The following is a 26,104-nucleotide window of genomic DNA, read 5'->3' as shown; positions in this document are numbered from 1 at the left end:
CCCGTCATCAGGACATCTTCCCACTCCAGGCCCTCCTGACTTCTCGCTGCTCCCCAGTCACCGAGCTGTTCCCTCTGCCTGGCAAGCTTCCTTCTAATGTCTGTCCCCTCCTGACATTCAAGTTCTGGCTAAAACATCCCTTCTTCCAAGGAGCTTTCTTTCTTTCTTTTTTTTTCAATTAATTAATTAATTAAGTTTATTTTTGGCTGTGTTGGGTCTTCGTTGCTGAGCATGGGCTTTCTCTAGTTGTGGCGAGTGGGGGCTACTCTTCGTTGGGGTGCGCGGGCTTCTCATTGCAGTGGCTTCTCTTTTTGTGGAGCATGGGCTCTAGGCACGCGGGCTTCAGTAGTTGTGGCACTCAGGCTCAGTAGTTGTGGCACGCGGGCTCAGGAGTTGTGGCTCACGGGCTCTAGCGCGCAGGCTCAGTAGTTGTGGTGCACAGGCTTAGTTGCTCCGCGGCACGTGGGATCTTCCCGGACCAGGGCTTGAACCCGTGTCCCCTACACTGGCAGGTGGATTCTTAACCACTGCGCCACCAGGGAAGTCCCCAAGGAGCTTTCTGGTTCACCGATCCAGACAGGCCACGGCTACCCTGTCTCACCCTTATCACACTTCTACATTTTCCTGTTTTCCTTTGTTACTCTCTGAAATTCTTTCTTTTTTTTTAAACTGTCTTTCTCTGCTACAATACAAAGTGGAGCCAATACTACTAAATTCATCACGAACAAAATGTATATAGAGCACCTAGTGCAGCCTGGCACCCAGTAATCTAGAAAATGCTCCATCAGTGGTAACCGTATTATCAACTGCACCATCCTGGGTTCCGCCCTGGCACCTGGATGCCTTCTGCACAGGACCTGGCACCTTTCATATATTCCACGGCCACTTCCCTCCCGACACTGAGCCCCTGGACGGCGGGATCAGATGCCTTCCTCTGGAATCTCAGGGCTGAGTGTGTGTTGGGCAGACAAGCGTCTGCGTGAACAAGCACTTGGCCGTGGGGCACGGCCTCTGCCACACAGCCCAGCCCTAGAGAAACAGAAATGCTGACCATAGCCATCCCTACTGTGTGCATCACAGATCAGGGTTTTTTCCCCTTTCTTGGATGGGGAGAAAGAGGGATCAGCTCCCATCAGTCTCGGACAGGGCAACTATGTCCCCAGGGAGCGGACAGGCCAGCTGGGGGCAACTGGAGGCCAGGCTGGCTGCAGAGGGAGGGGCGCCTCCAAGGAAGGCTGCCCCCCAGGCCCTGCCCTCCCCTGCCACGCACTGACCGTATTTCTCGTTGAAGAGCTCCTTCACCTGCTCCCGGAGGATCACCTTCTCCCCAAGTCTGTTGGCATCATCTTCATCTACAAGAGGAAGATGAGGGGTCATGAGGGTTGGCACGGTCTCGGTCACTGGACCTACTCCTTCTCCCCCATGGCGGCCCAGACCCTCACCTGCTGGCGCAGACTCTCCAGGGCCCGCCCACTCCCCTGCAGCCTGTTTCTGGCCTCAGCCATCTGTCTGTACATCCATCCACCCGCCCCACATTCTCTGAACACCTTCCCCCCGTACAGGCCCCATGTCAGGCATGGAGCACCCCGAGGAGAGGGAGGACGTGAGCCTCCTCCCAGGAACTCACAGCCTGGCAAGGGTGGCGCCCAGAAATGCGACGGGGGACACCTCCGAGGAGACGTGGGGCATGAATCGGGGTGCCTACCCCGTCCGTGCAAGTCTGGGGAGGCCCCCTGGGAGAGCAGGATGTTCAAGTGGTCTCTTGGAAGGCAGGTAGGGGTCTGTGATGAGTGGGGTGCGGGTGGGAAAAGACAGCAGGTGTAGGACTGGCCCATGTGTGGGCACTGAAGGGAGAAAGGTCACAATGTGCTGGATGCGGCTAAAGCCCGGGCCGGTGCCGGGGAGGGGGCAGTAATGGGTCCAGCAGTGTGTGCCCGCCTGACTGAGCTGGGCTCTCAGAACTCACCCTGGTTGCCTTGCAGACCAAGAGCCCCAGGCCTGTGACCAGGGAGACAGGCATGCTTTGGGGGTGTAGGGGCTGCACACCCTTCCGGCCTAGCGTCCAGGGCAGCCCTCCACGGGCACTTTCTGCTTGAACCCCGTGCTCCCCTCACTCCTCTCCTTGGCCTAGAAGAGCAGGAGGGGGGGTCAGTGGAGCCCCCCAGGGACAGGGCCGGGCTGGGTGGGAGTGGCTGGCATGGTGAAGGTCCGGGCTGCGGGGCTGGTGCCCTGGGCTGGGGAGGGAGCTGGAGTTCCAGGAAGGGCCCGGGCACCCTCGCACAGTAACCACGGGGCTGGGCCTCTGGGGTGGGGAGCCGGCAGGGAGCCAGGGCCTGGGAGGTGAGGGGCAGAGCAGACAGAATGGGTCTGTGAAGAAAAACAGCTCCTGTGTTAATCTGGAAAATCTCACAGAACTCGGTTCCATTTAGGAAGCCAAGGGCTCTGTGCCACCCAGACTGTCTGCTGCCCCCGCCTGCCCTTCACGCCCCGTCCAGCAGGCCCAGCCCTCTCCCTGCACCAGCGCCAGGGAGGGGCCTCCACTCCCAGTCCAGGGCCGCCCCTCAGGGCAGAGAGCTTCCCGCACTGCCTGGTGCCTCCTCCCCCTTCACCTGCTGTCCCTGGTCTGGTCCTGTTCTTGCCAGCGCTCCTGACTCTGGAACCTAGATCTGCCGTATCTCAGAGTTCCTGAATCTCTCTCTTCAACCACGGCCTACCAGCCACCTGGGTGCCCACGAGACACTGCAAATGTCAGGCATCCCAGATAACACCCTCCCTCCTGCATCCCCATCTTGGGGAGTGATGGCTCCCCTCGGCCACACCCCAAACTCAGCACCCCCTGGAGCCCTCCATCTTCCCATACGCCCCAACATGGCCCTTCCAAATGGTTTTCACGACCCTGGACGTGGCGAGAATCAACCTGACCCTCCTCCAGGTCAGCAGACAACTAGGACCGAGCGCTGGGCCCCAGGGCCACTTAAGAGCCTGCAGAGAGGTGGAGGACACTCTCTATCCAGCTAACCCCCTGTCACCAGGGATTGCTCTGGTGGCCGGCATTCTGCACAGGCACGGCAGCACCACACAGGCCAGGGAAAGATCAGCCTGGATCCACCCAACGAGCGCTTGGATGCTCTGCTGGCAGCTTTCCCAGATGCGGTCATGGTCACTGCTCACCACAGCCGAGGACACAAAGGTTCAGAGAGGTTAAGTAGCCTGCCCAAGGTCACATAGCCGCTAAGTGCCAGGAATACTCTGTCTGACTCAAAAGTCCTCGTCTTTCACGCTACCATGCACTCTGGGTTTCCTGAAGTCTCAGTTTCCCATCTGTAGAAAGAAGGGTTGATCTTTAAGGTGTTTCCTCTAAATCTCTTGTTCCGTCAGCTCATAGTTCCCCGCCTCTGTCTCCTCTCAAGCCCAGGGCAGGGCCGGACTCAGTCGGTACATGACAAAAAGCCTTCTGGATTAAAAGACAGCACCTCAAAGCAAACCCACCAGCTCGGGTCCCCGTAGTTGCTGGACATGGCCGTCACCTGTGCACCTCTCTGGGAGCGCAGGACTCACTCACCAACCCCACCTCCCCCTGCAGGCTCCTGCTGCACCACTGCCAGTGGGTGGAGAGAGAGAAAGACAGGGCAGGCCTGGGCTGCACACTGCCCTCGCCTTTTGAGAGGCAACGCCAGGCCTCAAAGGGCCACGCCATGTCACCTCTCAGCATTTCAGCTCACTGTCTTGACACAGTATTCGTCTTGGACGAATATTTCACGAGCACCGTCCCATCTGGACGCAGTGCTGCCCTTGGGCATTTAGCAGAGCACAGAACACAGCCCCAGACGAGGCAGGGGACAGTGGGGAACACTCGGTGACCCACTGGGCTTGAGAACTGTCAGTGCATGGCTCGTGGAAACATGGGGTGGGGGTGGGGACGACTCCAACCCAGCCAGGGATCAAGGAGGGCTTCCCAGAGGAGGTGACACCCATGCCACCCAAGGCCCCGTGGGACGCAGATTTATCTGCACGTTGGGGCTGCAGACATCCCGCGGGTGCTCAACACATGTTAGGGGACATGGAAAATGTCCCCTCCCCTATGTCCTGTCTGATCTGCCGGGGAGAGCACCCCCAAACCAGGCTGCAGCTGACAGGCAGGGGTGACACCACATCACAGGGCAGCCAGCACGAAGAGCACACAGGTCAGTCCCAGGCAGCAAACTGTGGCCGCAGTTAAATGTCAGGAAAGTGGGACCTGAGTTGCCTGAGGGACGCTGGTGGCACCGAGAGGTGTCCTGAATGCCTCTGGAGTGTGGTGGGAGTTTAGGGGCCTTTTTCCGTAATACCAAGAATAATCACAGCTGCTGAGTGGACCAAGCACGTCCCATGTGCAGACTGTCAGGCCCACGACGCGCGTTACCACTGGATCCTCCCAGCTCAGTGTCGGGCCTCTGAGAGGATGCCCACGTTTCCCCACAGCTGCTCCTGGCTTCTCCCCGACCTCTTTGTTTTTACTTAATTTGGAGGAAGGGGGTTCCATTTTTCTTAGAGGACTAGTTTTTGAATGAAATAGGCCAGGTTAGCCTCTGGCGGGGGCTGGAGGGGAGAGAGGCGCTGGTCCTCCGTGTACTCAGAGGCAACCCCTCAGGTGGTGAGGGCAAAGGAGTGACGCAGTTGCTGGGAGGCTGAACCTGAACCCCAGGTGAAGAGGCCCTCCCTGTGTTCCTGCTTGAGCCCCAGCCCTCCAGCTCCATGCAGGGGGGAGGGCTGAACACGCTTGTGTCGGGGGGCCTCGGAGGTGCCCAGGACAGAGCTGGTCTCCTGTGACGTGAATCATGGCCACTCTCCTCAGCTGGCCTCTGGCTGAGCCCTGGCGAGCCCCGGTGTGGAGGAGGAAGCCCACACATCCTGCTAGCCTGCACCTCCAGCCAAGTGCGCCTGTTGGCAGGCTGCGGGCGGCTCACAGGACTCCTTCCTGACAGAGCCAGGCTCCTGCCACCACCGTCACACACCCACCGTCTGGAGAGGGGGTGGCCAGGCCTGGGGTCACCAGGGACCTCCCCAAGGATGGCTGTGGGCAGCGGCTGTCCTAGCCTAGGCTGGGGTGGGACGGTCCCGGCAGCCATCACCTCTGAGTCTGGTCTGCTTGTGGGCGAAACTAGGATCAGGAAACATGAGAACATGGGGAGGGGGGTGAGGCACAGTCACTGGGGCCCCGTGGGGCCTCGGCTGTACACCCAGTGGTCTTTCCCGGGCTCTGAGGTGCAGCCCTGTTGCCAGGAGTTAAGACCACACTCTCTGAAGCCTGACTGCCTGGTTTCAAATCTTGGCTCTGTTATTAGCTCGTGACCTTAGGCAACCACTGGATTTCCTCGTCTGGCAAGTAGCAACAGAGCTTCCCTGGTGGCGCAGTGGTTGAGAGTCCGGCTGCCAAGGGGACACGGGTTCGAGCCCTGGTCCGGGAAGATCCCACATGCCGCAGAGCGGCTGCACCTGTGCACCACAGCTGCTGAGCCTGTGCTCTGGAGCCCGTGAGCCACAACTACTGAGCCCTCGTGCCACAACTACTGAAGCCCGTGTGCCTAGAGCCCGTGCTCCGCAACAGGGGAGGCCGCCACAGTGAGAAGCCCGCTCAGCACAATGAAGAGTAGCCCCCAATCGCCGCAACTAGAGAAAGCCCGTGTGCAGCAGCGAAGACCCAACGCAGCCAAAAATTAAAAACAAAAAACACCTTAAAAAAAAAATTAGCCACATGGAGCTGCCGTGAGGATGAGGTGAGGACGTTATGTCCGTGCCTGGCACGGTCCACGGTCTAGTTATTACTCTTCTTCTCTGGGGGGGGTCCTGCCTGAGCTTCTCTGAACCCAGGTTGGTTGTAAGGACACCAACGGTTGCAAACATTTCAGAATGTTCTCCATTTGGAAACGTCACAGGGCTCCATGCGGAGTGTGGTGTGCCCTCAATGTACCTGCTTGAATGCCTGTAGACAGTGGGGAGAAAGGGGGTCCTCAGGGCCAGTGACAGGGAAGTTCCCTGGCCCAGCAGGTTGCAAGGCAATCTTGACTGTAACCCTAAGGCTGTGTGGTATGTGGAAAAGCACTCAACCTCCGTGATCCTCAGTTTCCACATCCCTCAAATGGGAATCCTGGCCTGTTGGGAGGGATCTAGTGATACGGTGCATAAAAACATTTAAGGTCTTATGCCATCAGTGTCAAGTTAGCATTGATGTTATTACCAGATCAGTGCCTCAGTTATCTTGTGTAGTCTCAGGAAACAAAATCTTCCATACGAAACTCTTCCAGATGATGGAGGTTTGTTCTCTTAAGTCCCTGGGTTTTTGCTTTACTCATGTGGGGGAGACCATTTTCTAAAACTCATCAAGTACCCCTCTCTTATTAAGCACATGGTTGGGGGTAGATGGAGGTCACCCTCATGACCTGACCCCAGTGCTGTCCAGAAAGTGCTGTTGAACTTGCCCTGGCTGCAGTGACCTGTCCCCCACTGCCCCAGGCTGGCATTTCTCCTGCCTTTTGCTGCTGTTTCCAGTTTTCTGGTCTCTCTCTCACTACTGTCTATCTCACTACTGTGGCTCTCATCTTGTTGTTTCTAATCTGCTGTCTGTTAGCCTGAGGATTAACTGAATTTTGCCTGGGGAAAGAAAACAACCAAGCTTATTAAACCCCAGCCATGCTATGTACACAGTTTTAGGCCAGTCAGCTCGGGGTGATGCCTGGGGTGGCCTCACAGCCCTCTCCCGGGCAAAGTACACGAGCCCTAAGCAGCCTGGCCTTTCTGCGCCTACTCTGAGGTCCCCAGCTCAGGCTGATGACTGTGTACTGACAGTCACCATCTAAAAGCAGCAAGGAATGCTGCTCAGAGGGAGAGACCGGATCTCGGGGGAAGAGCGGAGTAACTATGCCTCCTCAACCCTCTCGAAGCAGCCTCTCCTCTCTGCCAGGCTTCGGCTGGGCGATCCAGGCAGAAAGCAGACCTGGGCGGGCCTGGCTCTCAAGAGAGCAGAGGGTGGATATCCACAGGCACCCCACCTGGGCAGAACAGCTGCCTTGTGCAGGAAGCAGGGGCCGCTCAGGTGGGGGACGAGCCAAGTCCCTCTCTGGGACCCTGCGACTTGCACGATACCTCCCTTTCCCGGCACCAGAGCTTTGCCAGGATAAAAGGGTAAAACTCAGTTCATCGCTTAACCCCTTCCATGATCTGTATTTAGGGGCAGCAGGAATTCTGGGGGTTTTTTTGGCCAGGCTGCGCGGCTTGTGGCATCTTAGTTCCCCGACCAGGGATTGAACCCGGGCCCTCGGAAGTGAAAACGCCAAGTCCTAACCACTGGACCCGCAAGGAAGTCCTCCATCTGTCTTACAGACGGAGAAGCTGAGGCTCAGAGAGGGGATGGCCATGTTGCAGTGGGGTGGAAGCCTTCCCCAGGCCCATGACCTCACGTACCCAAGAGGATCTTTCGTATGTGTGCCAAAGAGAACATACTCAAGCGTGCTAAGAGCGTTCTTAGTAACGGCAAGACCACGGAGGGAACCCAGATGGCCAAGGACAGGAGAATGGACGAGTCAATCGTGGTACAGTCACTCAGTGGAATATTACAGAGCCCTGAAAACAAACTGCTATGGCCACACGTTTCAACCTTGTGTTACGTCATGTTAAGTGACAGAAGCAAATCCCAGGCTTGTTACAACAGGACACCTTGGTTATAAAAGTTAAAAAAAAAAGGGACTTCCCTGGTGGCAAAGTGGATAAGACTCTGCACACCCAATGCAGAGGGCCTGGGTTCGATCCCCGGTTAGGGAACTAGATCCCACATGCATTCTGCAACTAAGGAGCCTGCCTGCCACAACTAAGACCTGGTGCAACTAAGTAAATAAATAATAATTTTTAGAAAGTTAAAAAAAAAGAGCAAAATGAAATAATTTTGGTTTAGGCCCGTATTATATGCAATAGACATGTTAAAAGAAATCAACCTGTGAGCAGTGATTAAATCACGGGGGACGACGGTATCAAAGACATTTTTGGGAATTTGAATACAGACTGTCTATTAGATGACAGGGAGTTAGTAAGTTTTATGAGTGTGACAACAGTATTGTGGATCTGCAAAAGAATAGCATTGTTCTGGAGAGTTGTGGGTTGTGTGTTGAAATATTTAGGCGTGAACACTCAAGATGTCTGCAACTTATTTTGAATGGAGAAAGAGGCAGAGACAGAAATCAATGGGGTGGGGTCTGTGCCTGTGGGAGAGACAGAGAGGAACAGAGGGAGGGAGAGAGGGAAGGAATTTGGCAAATGTTAAGAATTAATGACTCCAGTGACTTCCCTCGTGGTCCAGCTGTTGGGACTCCGCGCTTCCAATGCAGAGGGCCTGGGTTCGATCCCTGGTTGGGGAACTAGATCCCACATGCATGCCGCAACTAAAGATCCTGTGTGCCGCAATGAAGATCCCGAGTGCCACAACTAAGACCTGGTACAGCCAAATAAATAAATAAATAAATATTTTTTTAAAAAGGAAAGTATTAATGACTCCAGGGAATTCCCTGGTGGTCCAATGGTTAGGACTCGGCGCTTTCACTGCTAAGGGCCTGCCTGGGTTCAACCCCTGGTCCGGGAAATAAGATCCCGAATGTCTGGGCTTCCCTGGTGGCACAGTGGTTAAGAATCCGCCTGCCAAAGCAGGGGACATGGGTTCGAGCCCTGGTCCGGGAAGATCCCACATGCCGCGGAACAACTAAGCCCGCGCCCCACAACTACTGAGCCTGTGCTCTAGAGCCCGGGGGCCACAGCTACTGAGCCTGTGTGCCGCAACTATTGAAGCCCACGCATCTAGAGCCCGTGCTCTGCAACAAGAGGGGCCACCGCAATGAGAAGCCCATGCACCGCAACAAAGAGTAGCCCCCGCTCGCCCCAACTAGAGAAAGCCCGCGTGCAGCAACGAAGACCCAACGCAGCCAAAAATAAAAAATAAATAAATTTATAAAAAAAAAAGATCCCGAATGTCGCATGGTGAAGCCAAAAAATAAAAAATAAATAAAAAAACAAAATAATAAAATAAAATAAAAAAATAAATAAAAAGAAGAAAGAAGAATTAACACACACAAACACAAAAAAGAGAATTAATGAATCCTGACAAAGAATATATAGCCAGGGATTCTTTTTTTTTTTCCTATTCTTTTTCCTATTCTTCTACTATTCTTTTTTTTTCCTGCAGTTTTGCAATTTTGAAGGGAAAGAAACCAAGAGAATGACACACATAAAATTCAGAATATTTGTTCTGGGGAGAGAGGCAGACAGGATGAGGGAGAGCACGTAGGTGGAAGTACGTTATTGGTTCTGTTCTGATTCTTAGACGGGTGGCGGGTTCGTGGGCGTTCACCATAGTATTTATTAACGAGTGAGCAAACAAATATGTGGGAATACGAATGAAAGAATAAAAATAAATGAATGCTAAATGCAGTGCGGTATCCTGGACTGGATTCTGGACTGTGAAAACGACATCGGTGGAAAAACTGAAGAAATCTACATAAAACCTATAGCTTAGTTAATCGCACAGCACCAATCGATGTTAACTTCTTAGTTTTGACAAATGGACCATGGTTATGCCAGATGTTAACATCCCACACGGGTCAGACGGTATGTGGGAACTCTGTGCTATCTTTGCAACTTTTTGTAAATTAAAAATCACTTCAAAATAAAAAGTTACAACCATCAATCAATTGATGATTACATGCAGGGATTGATGGCAGAGCGGGTTATGAGCCAGGGATCATGACGGATCTGATCAGTGCATGGGGTTCACTGGGGAGGGGGACAGGGGAGGGAAGAAAGCAAGCCTTCTCCCCCAGAGTTCCCTCGAGCTGGGCTCTGTGCCCCCATGAATCCATCTCCCTTCCCTGGGATGGAGGTGCATGGTGGGTGGACCACAACCTGCCTGGGCAGGTGATCCAGGTTCCTCCCTGGAGCCCAGCTGTCTGACCTTCAGCTGACCCACTGCACACAGGAGCCTGGAACAATGGCCAACAGAGAGCTGTCTGGCTGGGGCCTCTCCTGTTGGGGCTCCAGGCCGTTTCACTGCCCTCCCAGCTGCCAGACACTGGGATGCAAATCCTCCATTTGCTGACGATACGTGCCCACCAGAGACCATGCCTGGTGACGTACACAGTGATGCTCTTTATTCCTCACGACAAACCTGACCTCTAGGTGTTACGATCCCCATTTTACACGTAAGGAAACCGAGGCTCAGAGGAGTCAAGGTGCCTGTTCCCAGCCACCAAGGCCGCATGGTTTGCGACGGGTGGCGCTGAGGCTCAAACCCAGGTCTCTCTGAGCCCTGGGTGCTGCTTTCCCATCCGAGAACAGCCCAGTACCTCCTCAGAGGGCTTTCTCAAACTCTCCTGCAGCTCTGTGCTCGAACCTGCAAACCTGGCTGGGCGGAGCAAGTGCCAGGTTTTCTTGTGGGCGTCTGTCTTGGACGGACGGTCCTGGGAGCAGACATGCCCGTGGCCCTTCCCAAGGGAAATCGTGTCCTTCCCTCTCCTCTCCCCTTCCCTCCTCCATGGTCCCAAGGCCGAACTGTGGCCATGACTGGCCAGGTACGGAATGCCACACACTAACTGTGATGAGCAGGACATCGGCTCCCAGCCTGGGCGAGGTGGGCAGATGGAGGCAGCGGAGCGCACAGGCGAGGGAGGGCTCTGCTGCCTCACGCGGGGAGCGGGTACCAATCCCGATCCTCGTGCTGTACAGCAAACTCTGCAGCCAACGACCCGAGAACAGATGCTTCCTGTGGGCTGAGCGTGCAGTCTGTTTGCACGTGTTCAGGACTACAGCCCCAGCACCCGCAATAACACCCGACACATCACAAGCGCTCGGTAAATAACCGTCTGAGAAATTAAGCTCCTGCGTGCCAGGCACTCTTCTTAGATCTTTGCATGGCTTCCTTCACTTAATCATTCTGACAACCTTACGAAGTTGGTCCTAGGAGTGTCTGCATCCTACAGACGAGGAGACTGAGGCACACAGGGGAAGCCGCATGCCCCGGGTTACACAGTGAGTTAGAGGGAGAGCCGGGATTCACCCCAGCCCGCTGACCACCTGGCAGTACAGCCTCGTTCTGTTGTGGCTGGGAGGACAGAGCAGGAGCGTCCGACTCAGTCGCTGCACACGGGGAGGGAAGAGATCTTCCTTCTGCTCCATCCATGCTGCTGTTTCTTCTCACTGTCTCTGCACCCGCAACCCCCAAACCCATGTTTCCGCCTGCTTCCTCGAGCACCTTTGATTCTGCACATCCCGGGCCGGCTTCTCCAGGTCCCCTCAAACCTGTCCCTCCTCCCTTCTCGTGGGTCCCTGGCTCCAACCTCCCACACGGTCGCTCAGGAGAGAAACCTCGGCTGCGTAGTGGCTCCCAAAGCTGTCCATGCCCTAATCCCCGGAGCCGGTGACTATGTTTCTTTACATGGCAGAAGGGACTTTGCTGGTGTGTTTAAGTTAAGGATCTTGAGGTGGCCAGGTTATCCTGGGTTATTTGAGTGGACCCTAAATGTAATCACAAGGGTCCTTGTAAGGAGGCAAGGTCAAAAGCAGAGGGAGAGGGGACAACAGAGGTTGGACGGATGCGTTTTGAAGATGCAGGAGGGGCTGCAAGCCAAGGAACGCAGGCGGTGTCTAGAAGATGGAAAAGACAAGGAAACAGATTCTCCCTTGGAGCCTTGGGAAGGAACCCACTCTGCGGACACCGTGACTAGCCCCGTGAGACTCATTTCGGACTTCTTAGCTCTACAACTGTAAGGAGATAAACCTGTGTTGCTTTCAGCCACCGAGTGGGTAATTTGTTACAGCAGCCGACGAAACCCCTCTGTGCCCCCTTGTCTCCATCCAACAATCCAGGTGGGTCTTCTCACCTGCCCTCCCCGAATTCATCCTCTGCTTTGCAAGCCACTCAGATTTTTCTAAACAGTCTATCCGCCCATGTCCTTCCTTCGCTTTAAACTCGCTGAGGGCTCTCTGTTGTCTGTGGGGCAAATCCATCCTCCTTTCCCCGGCGAAGGAGATCCTCTGCTGGTACCAGAGAAGTGGTTTTCACCCAGCCCTGCCACTCTCCAGGTCCCCACCCAAGAGGGCGTGCAGAACCTGCTGTTTCACGGAACAGACAGTGGAAACCTGGGGCTCCCCTACTTCGCGCAACGGAGGGGAAACCTCCTCCCGCTTGCCTTGGGTGGCATCTATAATCCTGCACAGTGGGCCTGTGGCCTGCTGAGAAACCATCGTGGCTCAGGGCCTGACCCCTGACATCCCTGCAAGATGTCAGCCGCGTCTCTGGGCCGTGGGAGGCTCACGGCCACAAGGGGAGAAGGGCCTCCCCCAGGGAGAACGGGGTTCTTCCACTCAGCCCCAGGACACCACCCACTCCTGGCCCCTCCCAGTTTTTTCCTTACCCACAAAGGCTGAAGGCACCAGGGCCCTGGTCCTCTGATTCCGCTCACTCCCAAAGATCTCATTCTGTTAGGGCTTTAAATACCAGCGATTTGCTTGCGATTCCCCAAATTATACCTCAAGCCTGGACCACTCCCTGGACGCGCCCCCCGCCCCCACTCTACATGCAACAGCGCCTGGATAATACCCCGGACTTAACACGCCACAAACATGCCTGAGACTCCCCCGCACCCCCGGCCAGCTCTTCCTGCATCTTCCTCGTCTCAGCTACCTACCCGCACCTCCATCCTTCCAGAAGCTCAGCCCCAATCCCTGAGGTCAAACTCGACTCCTCTCTCTCTCACAGCCCACATCAGCAAATTGTCAGCTTCAGCTACGAACTCTGCCCAGAGTCAAGGACTTGCCACCACTGCTGCCACTACTGGGCCTCACCTGCTTTGCCAGGACCAACTCCCTACATCGTCCCCTGCTGCCGCCCTGTGTGTCCTCACCCAGCAGCCAGAAGGATCCTGTTAGATCCTAGAAGGGATTCTGTCTCTCCTCTGCTCGGAAGCCTGCCCTGGCTCCCAGCTCACTCGGAACAAGGGTCAGCGTCTTGATCCAGCGTCCACAGTCGGCCTTCTCTCCCATTTCCATCTCATCTCCTACCAGGTCCTCCACCCGACCTGGCCTCCCACACTGGCAGGGGACCTCAGGGCCTTTGCAGTCTGTACTCGGCCTGCCAGGCTCTTCTCTATGCCCTCCTGGCTCACTACTGCCGCCTCCAGGCCTGTGCTCACCAGCCTTCCCTGGCCGCCCCACACCTAGGGTTGTAACTTCTCAGCACTCACACCTGGTACCCTTTACCCTTCGCACATGGTCTGTTCTCTGCATCCACACCAGAACGCAAGTTCCCCGAGGCAGGGTTCTCTTTAATTGGTGTTGATCAAAAGCTACTCACACCCAGCCCTGAAGACACCTCGGAACGTTCACAGACTAAGTACTTGGTCCTGAGCTCCCAAACCTGCAGGGGTCCCTCCGCAGACTGTGCTGTCCCCATCCCCACCTCCCACCATGAGGTCTCTTCTGCCACCAGACCCTCCCCCACCCCACCCCACCCAGCCCAGGAGGTTGGAAAGATCCTGTCCACCCAGTAAGCCATGTGCGCTGAGCCATCCTTCGTGCCCCACCCCCCAGGCCTCCACTTGCGTGGCTCAAAGACGCGTTTATCAGCCAGCGAGAGAGCTTCTGTTTCGCACGCAGTGCCTGGTGACCCTGAGCTGATCTCATCCTAGCCTAAATAAAGGCGTTGGTTGTTCCTGTCGGCTTGGGTGGTCCCAGCTGGGGAACTAGTTTCGGTGAGGTTTTCTGGAATGTTGCAGAAGAGCCTGGAGCCCCCCCACCGCTCGCTCCTGGGGCCTGAGAAGCCCCCTGTCTAACAGCCGCTGGGAACCTTGAGGTACCCTTCCCCCGCCTGGCAGAGCTGAGGGAGGGCAGGGCTGGGACCACTGACCAGCCCAGGGACAGACTGGGGCGGCCACGACCCAGATGGAAAGGGCGGGGCCTCCCCTCCTGCAGGAAAGGAGGCAGCCGGCCAATTCTGGGCCTGGCAGCCGGGCGTCTGCCCACAAAGGCCTCCAGGCCCCACCCAGCAGATGCCAGCTCTTCCCGGGAAGGCAGAAGTGAGATCATTACTGGAGCCTAATTAACAAAGAAAAGCAGAGATAATGAAGTGGAGAAACATGTGGCTGGCACTGGAACTGTGACATCTTTAGAAACTTGAGAAAGCAGGGTTTTATTTTGAGCTCTTACGAGTTGGAAGGGTGGAGGGGGGTGGCGTAGGGAAGAGAGGGAGGCAGGGGTGCGTGACAAGGGTCGGGGGGTGGACCACGAAGGCTGTCCCTGCTCCGTGTGACCTGGAGGCCCAGAGATAGCAAGTTAACTTATCCAGGGTCACAGACAGTAAGTTAACTTATCCAAGGTCACCCAGCTCCCGAGGGCCCAGCAGGCGACTCCTTCCAGCTCCTATTCAGTCCCTCCCCCCACCCCCAAATGCCCTCTGCTGAGGTCAATCCCAGGCCCGGCTCAGGTCCCCTTCTCCGGGAAGCCCACTCCTCCCAGCACCCGATGAGTGACAGGAGACCCCGCAGAGACCTAGCAGAGGCCCCAGTGGGGACAATGACAAGAGGTACCATTTGGGGCTGGAGCCGTTCCCTCCTTGTACCCCACCCCCCTCCGCAGACCCTTCACCCACAGCTAAGCTTCTCAAACTGGGCCTCAGGGAACGCTGGGGGTGGGAAGTAGGTCGAGTGGGAACATCTATTTTCTCAGCAGAATGTAATCTGACATAGTTCCTTGAATGAAAACTCAAGTGGAGACTCTCTGGAATGGGGGCTTCCTAGGTAAAGCTGGGGCCCGGCAGCGCTTCGGCCCTGTCCCGCGGGGGTGCTCGGGCTCCGGCCTCGGGGACGTCAGCGGAAGAGCTTGCCAAGGCCGGGTCTGCAGGGTCCAGTCCACGCTGCAAAGCCAGGCCTTCCAGGCCCTCCACGCTCCGGCCTGGCCGGCCTCTCCGCCTTACCCCTCCCGCGCACGACGGGCCATTTATTCCTCCTTTCCTTGCCCTGCTGGGGCACCCCGGGGCAGCCCCAGTGTGACTCTTCCCACTTTGCAAAGAGGGAGAGCGAGGCCCAGGCAGGCAAACCGGACTTGCTGCTGGAGTCACACAGGAAGTCGGCAGCTCTGCTCTGTCTGTGGGGCCCGGAGCCCCTGCTCCAGGGGTGGGCGGGTTTGCTGCTCACCAGGGAGTTCCCCCAAGCTGGCAGGGAGGGCTGAGCTGCTGGGGTCCAAAGAACCAAACCAAAAGGAGAGGAAGCTGGAAGCCTGTGTTTGGCCAGAAGGGAGCCGGGGCAGGGCAGTTGTGGGGAAGCCTGGAGCCGGGCAGCAGAGGGAAGCGAGTCAGTGCGTGGGGAGACCCCTCTGTCTGCGCCCTCCCTAGTTCTAAAGGGCTGGGGCTCCAGGCAGACAGGTACAGGATGCACAAGCCAAAGGTAGCTGCAGCGGGCAAAGCCTCTCCCACGTCTCCTGCAGTGCCTCCAGGTGAGTGCTGCTTGGATGCCTCCAGTGATGGGGAACTCACTACCTACAAGGCTTTTCGTTTTTTTTTTTTTTTTAAAGCCACTGCTATTCGAGAACCTTTAGAGAATGTTCATTTCCTTGATCTCTCTGGTGTTGCCTAGGACTCTGCTCTCATGGGAGATTTGCAAACAGCTGCCTGACTCAGCGCTTCTTACCCGTAAATCCCTCCACCTCCTTTTCTGGGGCTCCACCTCCTCTGTTCCTTCACAGGCTCCTCTCCCTCAAGGTCTCTTGGAGGTCGGTGTGCTCCCGGCTCTGCCCTGGGCCCTCTCTGCTGGCTCCACGCTCACCCAGGCCAGCCCCAGCGCCACCCTGCAGGCTCTCAGCACCATGACTGTTCCTGGATGTCCCACAGCCTGCAGACCCCGCCTTGGGGATGGACACCACCATCACCCTTCTGGAACCTTCTGCCCTCTCTCCCTCCTCACGCCCCAGTGCCACCTCTAGATCCTAACCCCACCCACCTCTGGGTCCCACAGCCCATGCTGCTCCACTTTTGCCTTCTCCCACCCACCTTGGTAGGTGGAAGTGTGGTTACCATGGCAATCGTAAGACAATACAAATCCAACCCTATCAGTTCCTTGACTGAAAAAGCCTCCAGTGCCACCAGAGAAAGCCTGAGTTTAGGTCAAGGCCGTGCATGATTCGGCCTTATTCTTTTTCTGCGATCTTCCCCCCCACTGCCCAACCAGCCCAGGCTCCAGAACGGCACAGCCCTGTGTATGACTTCAGCCCTGTGTTACCTATGTGACTGCTTCCTTCAGCCTCAGTGTGCTCAGCTGCAAAATGGGAATGAAAACAGCATCTGCCTCGCAGGCTTGCTGTGAAGACCCCACGAGGCTCTGGGGGAAAGGCCTGGGGCCTGGCACGCCGTGGGCACTCAGCGAGGGTTGGACAAGGATGGTCATTTCAGGGCTCCCCACCTCTGCAAGTGCTGCCCCCTCAGCCTGCAACCCACCCCCCATCCCCGGGGAGGAACGTCAGCTCCCTGGGAAGCTCTCCCAGACCCCCAGATGCACGTGGCCTGCCTGCGGGGAGCTGGTTCTCCTGGGGAAGGGGGAGGACTGGTCTTTGCCTGTGGGTGGCACTGAACTTGCACGGGGCTCAGGACACCCACACCGCTGCCATCCGTCCTGTTTCCTGGGGATCAACGTGCGGGTAGACATGCCTTCCAAGCCCCTGGCCCTCTCTGTCTCGACCTCCTCTCCTCTTTCCAGTCATGTCCAAACCCCTTGGTCATCAACGTTGGTGGCCTCTCCACGGTGTCCAGGTCATACTTCCTTCTGAGACTGTCCCTTCCCATCTTTCTAGCCCTCCCTCTAGGACGCTGACTCCAACAATCTTCCCTCCGCCCCAGTCACCCTTCCCCTGTTCCCCTGTGTGCAGAGGGGTTCTGGCAGTGCTCTCAGCACCCCCTTCCCCACCTCCTGTTCTCAGGGGGACGTCCCTCCTCTGCCCACTCTCCCCACGCTCTCTGCTGCCATGTCATCCATTTCTCTAAAATCATACTGTCACTATTCAACCTCTAAAACCCTCTCCTCATCCCATTTCACCCTGCAGCTCCCATCCCACCTCTCCTCTGTCCCTAAAGGGCCATCATCTGCAGCTGATGAGTTCATTTCTTTTCTCTTGTTCTCCCCTGAGCCCACGATTCCACTCAGGTCCTCTCCCCTCCCTGAAACTGCTCTTTTCTTTTTCTTTAATAAATGTATTTTATTTATTTATTTATTTTTGGCTGTGTCGGGTCTTCGCTGCTGTGCGCGGGCTTTCTCTAGTTGCGACGAGGGGGCTACTCTTTGTTGCGACACACGGGCTTATTGTGGTGGCTTCTCTTGTTGTGGAGCACGGGCTCTAGGTGCGCGGGCTTCAGTAGTTGTGGCACGCAGGCTCAGTTGTTGTGGTTTGCGGGCTCTAGAGTGCAGGCTCAGTAGTCGTGGCGCATGGGCTTAGTTGCTCTGCGGCATGTGGGATCTTCCCGAACCAGGGCTTGAACCTGTGTCCCCTGAATTGGCAGGTGGATTCTTAACCACTGCGCCACCAGGGAAGCCCCCGAAACTGCTCTTGACCATGCCATCCCTGGACCTCTGGGCGCTCCACCCCACAGTCCCATCTCAGGTCTGAACCTGACCTTGCAGCAGCACTGGGCCCAGGTGATCACTCTCCTTCAACAGTTTCTCACTCAGCTTCCAGGACATCACACCCTCTGGGGGTTCACTTGTCTCTCCTCAGCTCTAAATGCTGGAGGGCCCCAGGGTTCATCCTCGAACCCCTTCTGACTATCCCTGTTGAACCCCACTGTGATCCAGTTTCATGACTAAAATGCATGAAATACAGAATGGCTCCCGACTGCATGTCTCCCGGGGACTCTCTCTGTAGTCAAATGCTCTATCCCTAAGCTATACCCCTCAGTGGGGCTCTCTCTGATTTGTAGATCCAACTGCCTTCCCAACCTGTCCACTTGGGTGTCAAATTTGCCCACCACTCAGATCCTCACCTCCCTTTCCCTCTCTAGCTGCTTGGGACAAAACCTTGACGCTACCCTGTTTTGTTTTGGGTTTTTTGTTGCCACACCATGTGGCTTGCGGGATCTTAGTTCCCCGACCAGGGATCAAACCCACGTCCCCTGCAGTGGAAGCGTGCAGTCCTAACCACTGGGCCACCAGGGAAGTCCCTTGATGCCATCCTTGATCTCTCTCTTTCCCCCTCCCCACATTCACTCTCAGCAATCCTGTTGGCCCTACTTTCAAAATATGTCCAGGGCCCCAGGGCCTTTGCACTGACAACTCTTCTCCCTGGATGTCTCAACCTAGATTTCTTTCTTTTTTTAAACATTTATTTATTATTTATTTGTTTAGTTAATTTATTTCTGGCTGCACTGGGTCCTAGTTGCGGCACGCGGGATCTTCACTGAGGCACAAGGGATCTTTCGTTGTGGCACGGGCTCTTTGTTGTGGTGCGCGGGCTTCTCTCTAGTTGTGGCGTGTGGGTTTTCTCTTCTCTAGTTGTGGCGTGTGGGCTCCAGGGCACGGGGGCTCTAGTTGAGGTGCGCGAGCTCAGTAGTTGTGGCACGCAGGCTTAGTTGCCCCACGGCATGTGGGATCTTAGTTCCCTGATCATTGACCTAGATTTCTACATGGCTTATACCCTGTCTTCATTCAGGCCTTAGCTTCTGGTGGCTTCTCTAAAATTGTGCTCTTGACAGTGCCATCCTTTGTGTGTGTCTCCACGGCACTTGTCACTATTGAATACGATACAATTTGTTCTTATTGACCTGTCTCCCCTATTAGAATATAAGCACCACAGGCGGTAGAGATTTTTTTTCTGTTTTGTATTCCCAGATCTTCCTTGGCATACGACAGGTATTCAATAATCTTTTTGTTGTTGTTGTGCAAATAAATGAACTCAAAGGATTATGAGCCTTAAGGGTTAGACAGGCAGGACTGTTATAGATGCTGATAGCCAGAAGGGGGCAGCAAAGACCTACCCAGTGTGGATGAAAGGTCGGGGGTGGGGAAAGCCTGGGCACATGCTGTGTGACCTCCAGCGAGTTCCTTAACCTCTCTGAGCCTGTTTCTCCCTGTAGGACTGGTTATTGGGGGAGATCGAATGTGCTGGTATGGGAAGGCTTGGTAATCAGCAAATCATCAGCATGACGTGGGTGTTAGGTATCCATGGTGTGAGAAGTTGCCCCAATGTCCATTCTCGGGGGACAGGGCTGCTATATAACTATGATGCACCCTGATGACAGACCATTGTAAAGTGTTTTAAAGACATGGGAAAATGCTTATGCTTAAGCGCGTGTGTGTGTGAATTTATGGAAAGGACGAGATATACAATTAATAAGTTTGGGGAAAAATCTGGAAGAAATGTATCATCGTAAAAATAAACAGCCATCTGGGCAGTGAGATCTCTGTATTTTCCAGATTTCCACCATGGGTATGTATTCGTGTTTCCCGACCTACTAGAATGTTCTACAGCTGTTACTACACCAGCTACCTGGGCGGAGGGCCTCTCCTTCCTTAGTCACCACTGATCTTTCCCAACATATCATGAACAGCCCCTTTGCCGTCCTGGGTTTACACAGCCTCGGGCCCCTCTGGGTCTGGGGAGAGACCCACCTTGACTTGGTGCTGCCGAGGGCAGAGACTGTCCCCAGCCACCTGCCTCTCTGGCCCCTGGCCCAGTGTCCCTAATTTAACTCAGGGCTGCTGCAGGCAGGTGGGTGAACTGGGGAGCAGCCTGGCCAGGTGGCAAGGAGCTTCCAGTGGTGTGCACCTCGCCCAGACCTCACTCACTCAGGCCCCTGGGATTGAGCCTGGTTTAGTCAGACACCCGCTCTGTGCCCCCACTTAGGCTGTGCCCTGTGTTAGAACCACACACCCTTCTGCTCAACTCCAAGGCCCAGCTTAATGTCACCTCCTCCAGGAAGCCTTCCCGATCTCCAGGAATAACAGTAACAACTGCCAACCCCATTGGCTGAGCCCTTCCTATCACAGCTGGTCCAGGGCTGAGAGCTTCACAAACATCTCTCTCAAGCATCAGCAGGGGGAAAACCGTCCTCCATGGCTCACCCCCCAATGCCCACCATTCATTCATTCAGATCACCCGGGGAGGCAGACATGACCATCTCCATCTCACCGATGAGGAAGTGAAGGCTCGGAGACGTGAAATAATGAGCCCAGAGTCATAGGGTTAGTAAGAGGCGTCTGGGGTTTCAACCTGGGTCTGTCTGAGCACCAGCCTGTGCTCTCCCATGGGCCCCCACACCACCTCGGCCCCCAATCCCAAAGCACATCATCTAACACCCCTCCAGGCGCACAGCTACAGCCTTCCTTTCTCTAGGCTACGGCACCTGCCAACGTTCCGCCTTCCCCAGAGACCTGACCTGACCTGCTCCAGTTCACCTCGGAACCCCAGGAGCTGGCCCGCATCAGGCTTCAGCGACTGTCTAATGGATGGTTTGGGAACAGCCCTTTCTGGGGCAGGAACAGCACCCAGCGACCTCTGGTGAACCCTCGGAGGCCCCTGTGAGTCTGGACACCTTCCCAGCCCAGCGTGACAAATGGCGTTAGGAAGCACACAGCTGGCCTGCCAGCCCATCTGCCCCGGTCCCTCCAGGCTGACACCCGGCCCAGAGCGCCAATGCCTGGAAAGGCGCTGGCAGTCCCATCCCTGAGGCCTGGGGCCAGGGCCAGGTGCCCATCTCTTCTTCTAGGCAGCCTGCCACCCTCTCCCATACCACGTGGGCAGAGAAAGCATTTCCAAGGGCCCTCTCTGCACACAGAGGGGCCACAGGGAAGGCCGATGGGTGGGTGGGCAGACTGGCACAGAGAAATGGGGGGCGGATGGCCACCCTGGGGTGATGGCTGAGATTCAAGAAGCTGTTCGAACAGGAAGATGAGCTGTCAAGGCCCCCTGGCTGGAGGGTGAGCCGTGGTCAGCGGAAGAGGTCACCCCCCCAGAAGGGGGCAATGGCTGCTGGCTGCCTCTCCGCCCCCCAGTGTTTCTCCCCAAAGCCCGACACTCCGCTATTTGGGGGCTGCTCTGAATTACGTGCCGCCCGCCTGACATCAGTGGGCCTCCCTGACGGAGCAGGGAGCCAGGTGTGGAACCAACGCTTCCTCCACTACAGGTTGGGCGTCCAAGGCAAGTCATTGAAGTTCCCTTGGCCTCAGTTTCTTCATCCGTAAAAACAGGACAAAAAAAGGTGATATACAAAGCGCTGAACTCACAGCCCAGCCTACGATCAAGTGTATTTCTTGCTTTTCAAACTCGTTAAAGTATGTGCCTACCCCTGGAGCAGCTATATTTTCAGGCCTCCGTGGGGCCCTTCCTTCTGGGTAGGAGGGGCTGGGGATTACAGGGTGTGCAGGGGGAGGCCGACGGACTGCCTCGCCGTGTTTCTCCTCTCCGTCAGCAAAGGGAGGCCCGGCCATCCTTCCTGCTGCCGCTCATGGGAAGAGGACGGACACTGCCCGGCTCTGACACCAACCTGGGCAGAAAGTGAAGTCGGGACGGGCAGTGGCTTGAAGCTGACTCAGTGGCACAGGGCTGACAGGGTCACGGGGCCCCTGCTGCGGGGCAGGCGAGCGGACCACAGGCCGCCCACCACGGTCCTGCAGCAAGGCAGGTCCACAGAGGGCTGAGTGGCCTGTCACAGAGCAGGGATGGGCCAGGGGCCCCAGGTGGCACCAGGGGACGTGTGTCCTGCCCCCCATGGCCGATAAGAAGAGGGTCCCCGGGCCTGTGATGTTCTCATGAGCACCTGAGCCCCCGTACCCTTGTTCTGTCCTGCAGCCCCCAGAAGCACAGGCCTACCTGTCCACGGGGGCGAAGTGCTACAGATCACGGGCCTAGAGGCCGGCCAGGCCACTGGCTAGCCGTGTGACGTGGGCACACTGCTGAAACGCGAGCCTCAGTTTCCCCCTGAAGGTCAGGCTCTGGCGCCAGCCTCACAGGTGTGAGGAGTAAACGAGATGACTCCTCCGTCTGTAACCACGGTACCCAGACCACTGCCCAGCCCTAGGAGGAAGGACCTCCGGACCCACGTGAAGCGGTCAGCACAGGGTCTGACGCCCAGTAATCTCTTGGCAAGGTTTCCGCCGGGGCCACCACTGCTGCGCTTTGCTGCTCTTACCTTCACCATCTCTACCTTACTAACATCACCTGACGGCTTTCACACCTCTGAGAGTTCTGGAAAACCACCCTGGGCGTAGGCCTTGGAGCCCTGCTGCTTCCCCAGCTGACCACCTGCCTCTCCCTCCCTCTCCCCCTGGCCCTCCAAGTACTGCTCTCCCCTGAGGCCCCGCGAGAGCCTTCCTCTCTGGGAAACCCTCCCAAGCACCCCTTCCTCTGTTCCTCCTCCCTGGGGTCCCTGCAGCCCGACGGCAGCTGCCACACTGCTACCCCCCTCCGTGAGTCTGGCCCCGCTCCAGGTCGCCCCTTCCTCAGAAGCCCACCGAGCCAGGCCTGGGAGCAGGGAGTGAACAGCTATAGGTAGCAGGGTCAGGGCACACGGAGGTGAGTGAGGAGTAAAGTGGATGTGACCGCGACTGTGAAATTGGAGTCCTGTCCTGCAGGCTTTCTCTGTTCCCAGTGCAGCCTCCCCAAGGGCCCAGGGCTGCCAGTGACTCTGGGCGGGAGCAGGGGAGAGGCGGCAGAGCTCCTCCCCGTGTCTCCACCCGCAGGCTCTGGGATCTGCGTACGCAGCTGCCTCCGTGGAGGCCCGGCCAGCCCTGAGTGCTGACCAGGTGGTCATGCCACCCCCCGCAGGGACAGCCCCTGCTCATTCAGGGCTCGGGAGGGCCAGGACATAGCCCGGGGGACGGTGGTGGTGGTGGTGGATGCCTGGAAATGGGGCCAGGAGAGGCATTTTACGAAGCGGGTAAGCACTCACCCCCATCCCACCGCCAAGCTCGCGGGTTCCCCCACAGACACCCCTCCCTCTGAGGCTAGGAACCCCCCCATCACCCTCATCTGCTCACCAAGGCCCCTGCATTAGGGAAAGTGGGGGGCACTGACCCGGCCAGGCCCCTCCCTCCTGAACCCCCATCCCAGGCTTAGAAGTCACCAGTGCCACCCCACCACCCCTTTCTGTGTCCCAGGAACCGGGGCCAGGTCCCAGCTTGGCCTTCCTCCTCTCTGCTGGGGCCAGAGCCCAGGGAGGTGGGACAACAGAAGGGCGGGGGTCCCGCTCCAGGGCCCTGGAACCGGTGCCCCACGGTGAGCTCCACTCCGGCCTCTGGCCCTCAGCACCATGGCCCACCCCCGTGCCAAGTGGCCCCCCCCATAGCCAGCGCCTCTTACCAGGCTTTGGGATGAGTCCTTGAAAAGGCCTGGAAGAGAAACAGAGACGGGGGTGTCAGGGGAGGGCCTGGGAACTTGTGCGGAATGCGTGGGACCCACGCCAGACCTGCCGAAGCAGAATCTGCATTTTAACAAGATGCCCGGCGCTTCGTGCGCACGGGACCCTGGGGACCCTGGGACGATGCGGCAGGGCCGCTGTGCACCAGGCCCAGCAGGGTCTCCCGCTGGCTCTGCCCTGCTGGCTCCACGCCTCTTCCAGGGGTTGAGGGAGTGCAGTGAGTAGGTGCCGCAGCAGGTAGACGGGGCCCGTGAAGGCTGCCCCCGCTATGGTGGCTGCGGGGCAGGGGAGCTAGTCTCACTTCTGTGGGGCTCCCTGCACCCTGGCTGGCTGGCAGTCCCCCTTCCTCCAACCCCCAGGGCCCAGGGTGGTGCTGGAAGAGCTGCCTTGTCCATGGAGGGCAGGTCCACCCGAAGGAAAGGCCAAGGGTCTGTGGTGCGAGGCCCTCCCGTGGTAGCCTCGCCTCCTCTCTGTCTCCCTTCCCCTGAGTACCTGGTGACGGTGAACTTGATCTTGTCAGCCACCGCAAGGATCCTCTCCAGGTTCTGGGAGCCAAAGGTGCAGGGCTTTCGGAAAGGGATCCCGGGGGGCAGCCCCTCGATGATCACCGAGCCGGGGTTACTCTTGATCCTCTTGTAGGGGACCTGGACCGGGTACTTGATGCCCAAGGCTTCCCCTGCGGACGAGAGGGACAGAGGAGGTGTCAGGAGCCAGAGGCGGGGCTGGTGGGCTGTCGGCAGCCAGGGGGTGCTCCATGCACGACTGTGATACACCCCGTGCACAGTGGGGTACGGTGGGGGGCTGTCGTGTAGCACTGCAGCAAGGCACAGTCAGTGAGGGACTGGGAAGCAGGGGCCCTGGGGGGTCGGGGGTGTGGGCGTGTGCCCAGGGCAGGCTGAGGAGTGGCCAGGGGACGTGGGGCTGTGGCTGCTGGGAGAGGGCAGGGGCCAACGTCAGAGGCCTCACGGCTTGAGAATCTGAAAGCCGTCTCAAGGATGGTACCTGGTGGGCACAGCTGGCCCTTCCCTACAACGATCCATCAGCCCCACAGGCTCTGCCTCACCCTGGTTCAGGATCGGCCTGGCCTGAAAGGGCGGATCGCGTCTGGGAGCAGGGAGGCCAGCCAGGGTGCGGCTCAGACCTCAGGGCTCTCTTTCCACATCTGGCGCTCGGCCTCATTGCTGTCGCCAATCCCCTCTGCAGAGGGCTGTGGCATGTCCATCCCGGGGACTGTGCCTTGTCTCACAGCCTGGGAGCAGCCCTGAGTCCACTGCTGATCCACTCTGGGCCAAGGCCTGCTGCCTGCTGTCAGGCTGATGTGAACGTCCATGGCTCTCTGACTTAGGTGGGGTGCACCATGGGAGCCCCCTCCTGGACGGAGGGCTGGACACTCCTCAGTGTCACAGGATGCCCCTTTACGAAGATGTGCTGCAGAAATCTTTGCACTAGGAGAAGTAGCTGAACTTTTTCTGGGCAATAAACTAATTTTTATCTCGTGGACACTGGGAATGGTATAACTGGCCTCATTTCCCTTTTTGCTCTGGCTCCTGGGAAACTCAGAGCTTGATGCATGCCCTGCATCTAGCAAGTACAGAATGGCTGAGTCTTCATGTCACCCCTGGCTTCGTGCCACTGCTTCAGCTTGTTTGTTTGGCTTTATTTAATTGAGATGTAATTCACGTACCATAACATTTACCATCTTAAACAATCCAGTGGTTTTTAGCGTACTCAGGAGGTTGTGAAATCATCACCACTATCTAACTCCAGAGCGTTTTCATCACCCCGAAAAGAACCCCCACCCCCATCAGCAGTCACACCTCACTCCTTCCCTCTGTGCCCTGGCAACCAAACCAATCCACTTTCTGTTTCTATGAATTTCCAGCCTGTTTTAAATTCTTTATCCTGACTTTGCTGCAGACAGAAATGTACTTATACCCACAATCCATGAATGGGAACACTGCCATCTCTACTTCCTCACTCCTTGCCCCCAAAAGGGCTCTTGCTAGAATGATTGATGGCCTCTGTGTTGCCCAACTCAGAAGGTATTTGCTCTCTTTTGGCAAAATCCAACACCTTGGTGTCCATGATGCCTCACTTTCTTGGTTTCCCCTTTCTGGCCACGCCTCCCCTTCCTGGACTTGACCTCTAAACACAGGGCTCCTTGGCTTTCTGCATGGGTCCTCTTTCTGCTCTCTTTGCACCCCTAGGGGTGTCCCCTCTGCTCCTGTGGTCTAATTTTTGCATCCAGTCCAGACACCTCTCCTGAACAGCAGACTTTTCTCTCTGCCTGCCTATGAGACATCTCCACTCACCCTTCAGACTCAACATATCCAAATGGAACCCATCATCTCCCCTCTTCAAACTTCCCCGCTCAGTGAGGGCGCTGCCCCTTCTCCCTGGCTGGCAGTTTGGGTATCCACCTGTCTCTGGCAGCTCTGTGCTCCCCCCTCCTCCCCCTTGTCATGGTGACAGGTCTGGGTAACCCAGGCCTAAGCTGATGAGCACATGGCATTCTCTGCCATGGGGATTGGGTAAAGACTGGACATGTGACTCAATGGGGATCAATGAGAAACAGGGGAGGGCCCAGGGAATTCTGGGAAACTATCAGGCTTTCCTGAGAAAGCCTGTGGAAAAGCCAGCTCTCTCCCTGGATGGGATGTCTGGACCTGCCGAGGTCATCCTGCTAGCAAGCAGGAAGTC

General features: G+C 56.8%; 1 protein-coding gene across 1 annotated transcript in view; it reads right to left on the bottom strand.

The window, feature by feature from the left end:
* Nucleotides 1–26,104, bottom strand: part of GTF2IRD1 (GTF2I repeat domain containing 1) — a 111,608-nt gene that overhangs the window by 7,245 nt on the left and 78,259 nt on the right. Inside the window, exons 21-23 of the mRNA XM_082670524.1 lie at nt 23,897–24,080; nt 23,347–23,375; nt 1,275–1,352 (exon numbers count right to left, since the gene is read on the bottom strand). Of these exons, the coding sequence (XP_082526650.1) occupies nt 1,275–1,352; nt 23,347–23,375; nt 23,897–24,080 (291 nt within the window). The remainder of the gene's footprint in view (nt 1–1,274; nt 1,353–23,346; nt 23,376–23,896; nt 24,081–26,104) is intronic.

The sequence above is a fragment of the Grampus griseus genome (assembly GCF_964374135.1).
Source record: "Grampus griseus genome assembly, chromosome: 14".
Classification (NCBI taxonomy): domain Eukaryota; kingdom Metazoa; phylum Chordata; class Mammalia; order Artiodactyla; family Delphinidae; genus Grampus; species Grampus griseus.
Note: the sequence above shows the minus strand (reverse complement) of the source record. Positions and strands in the feature narration are given on the sequence as shown.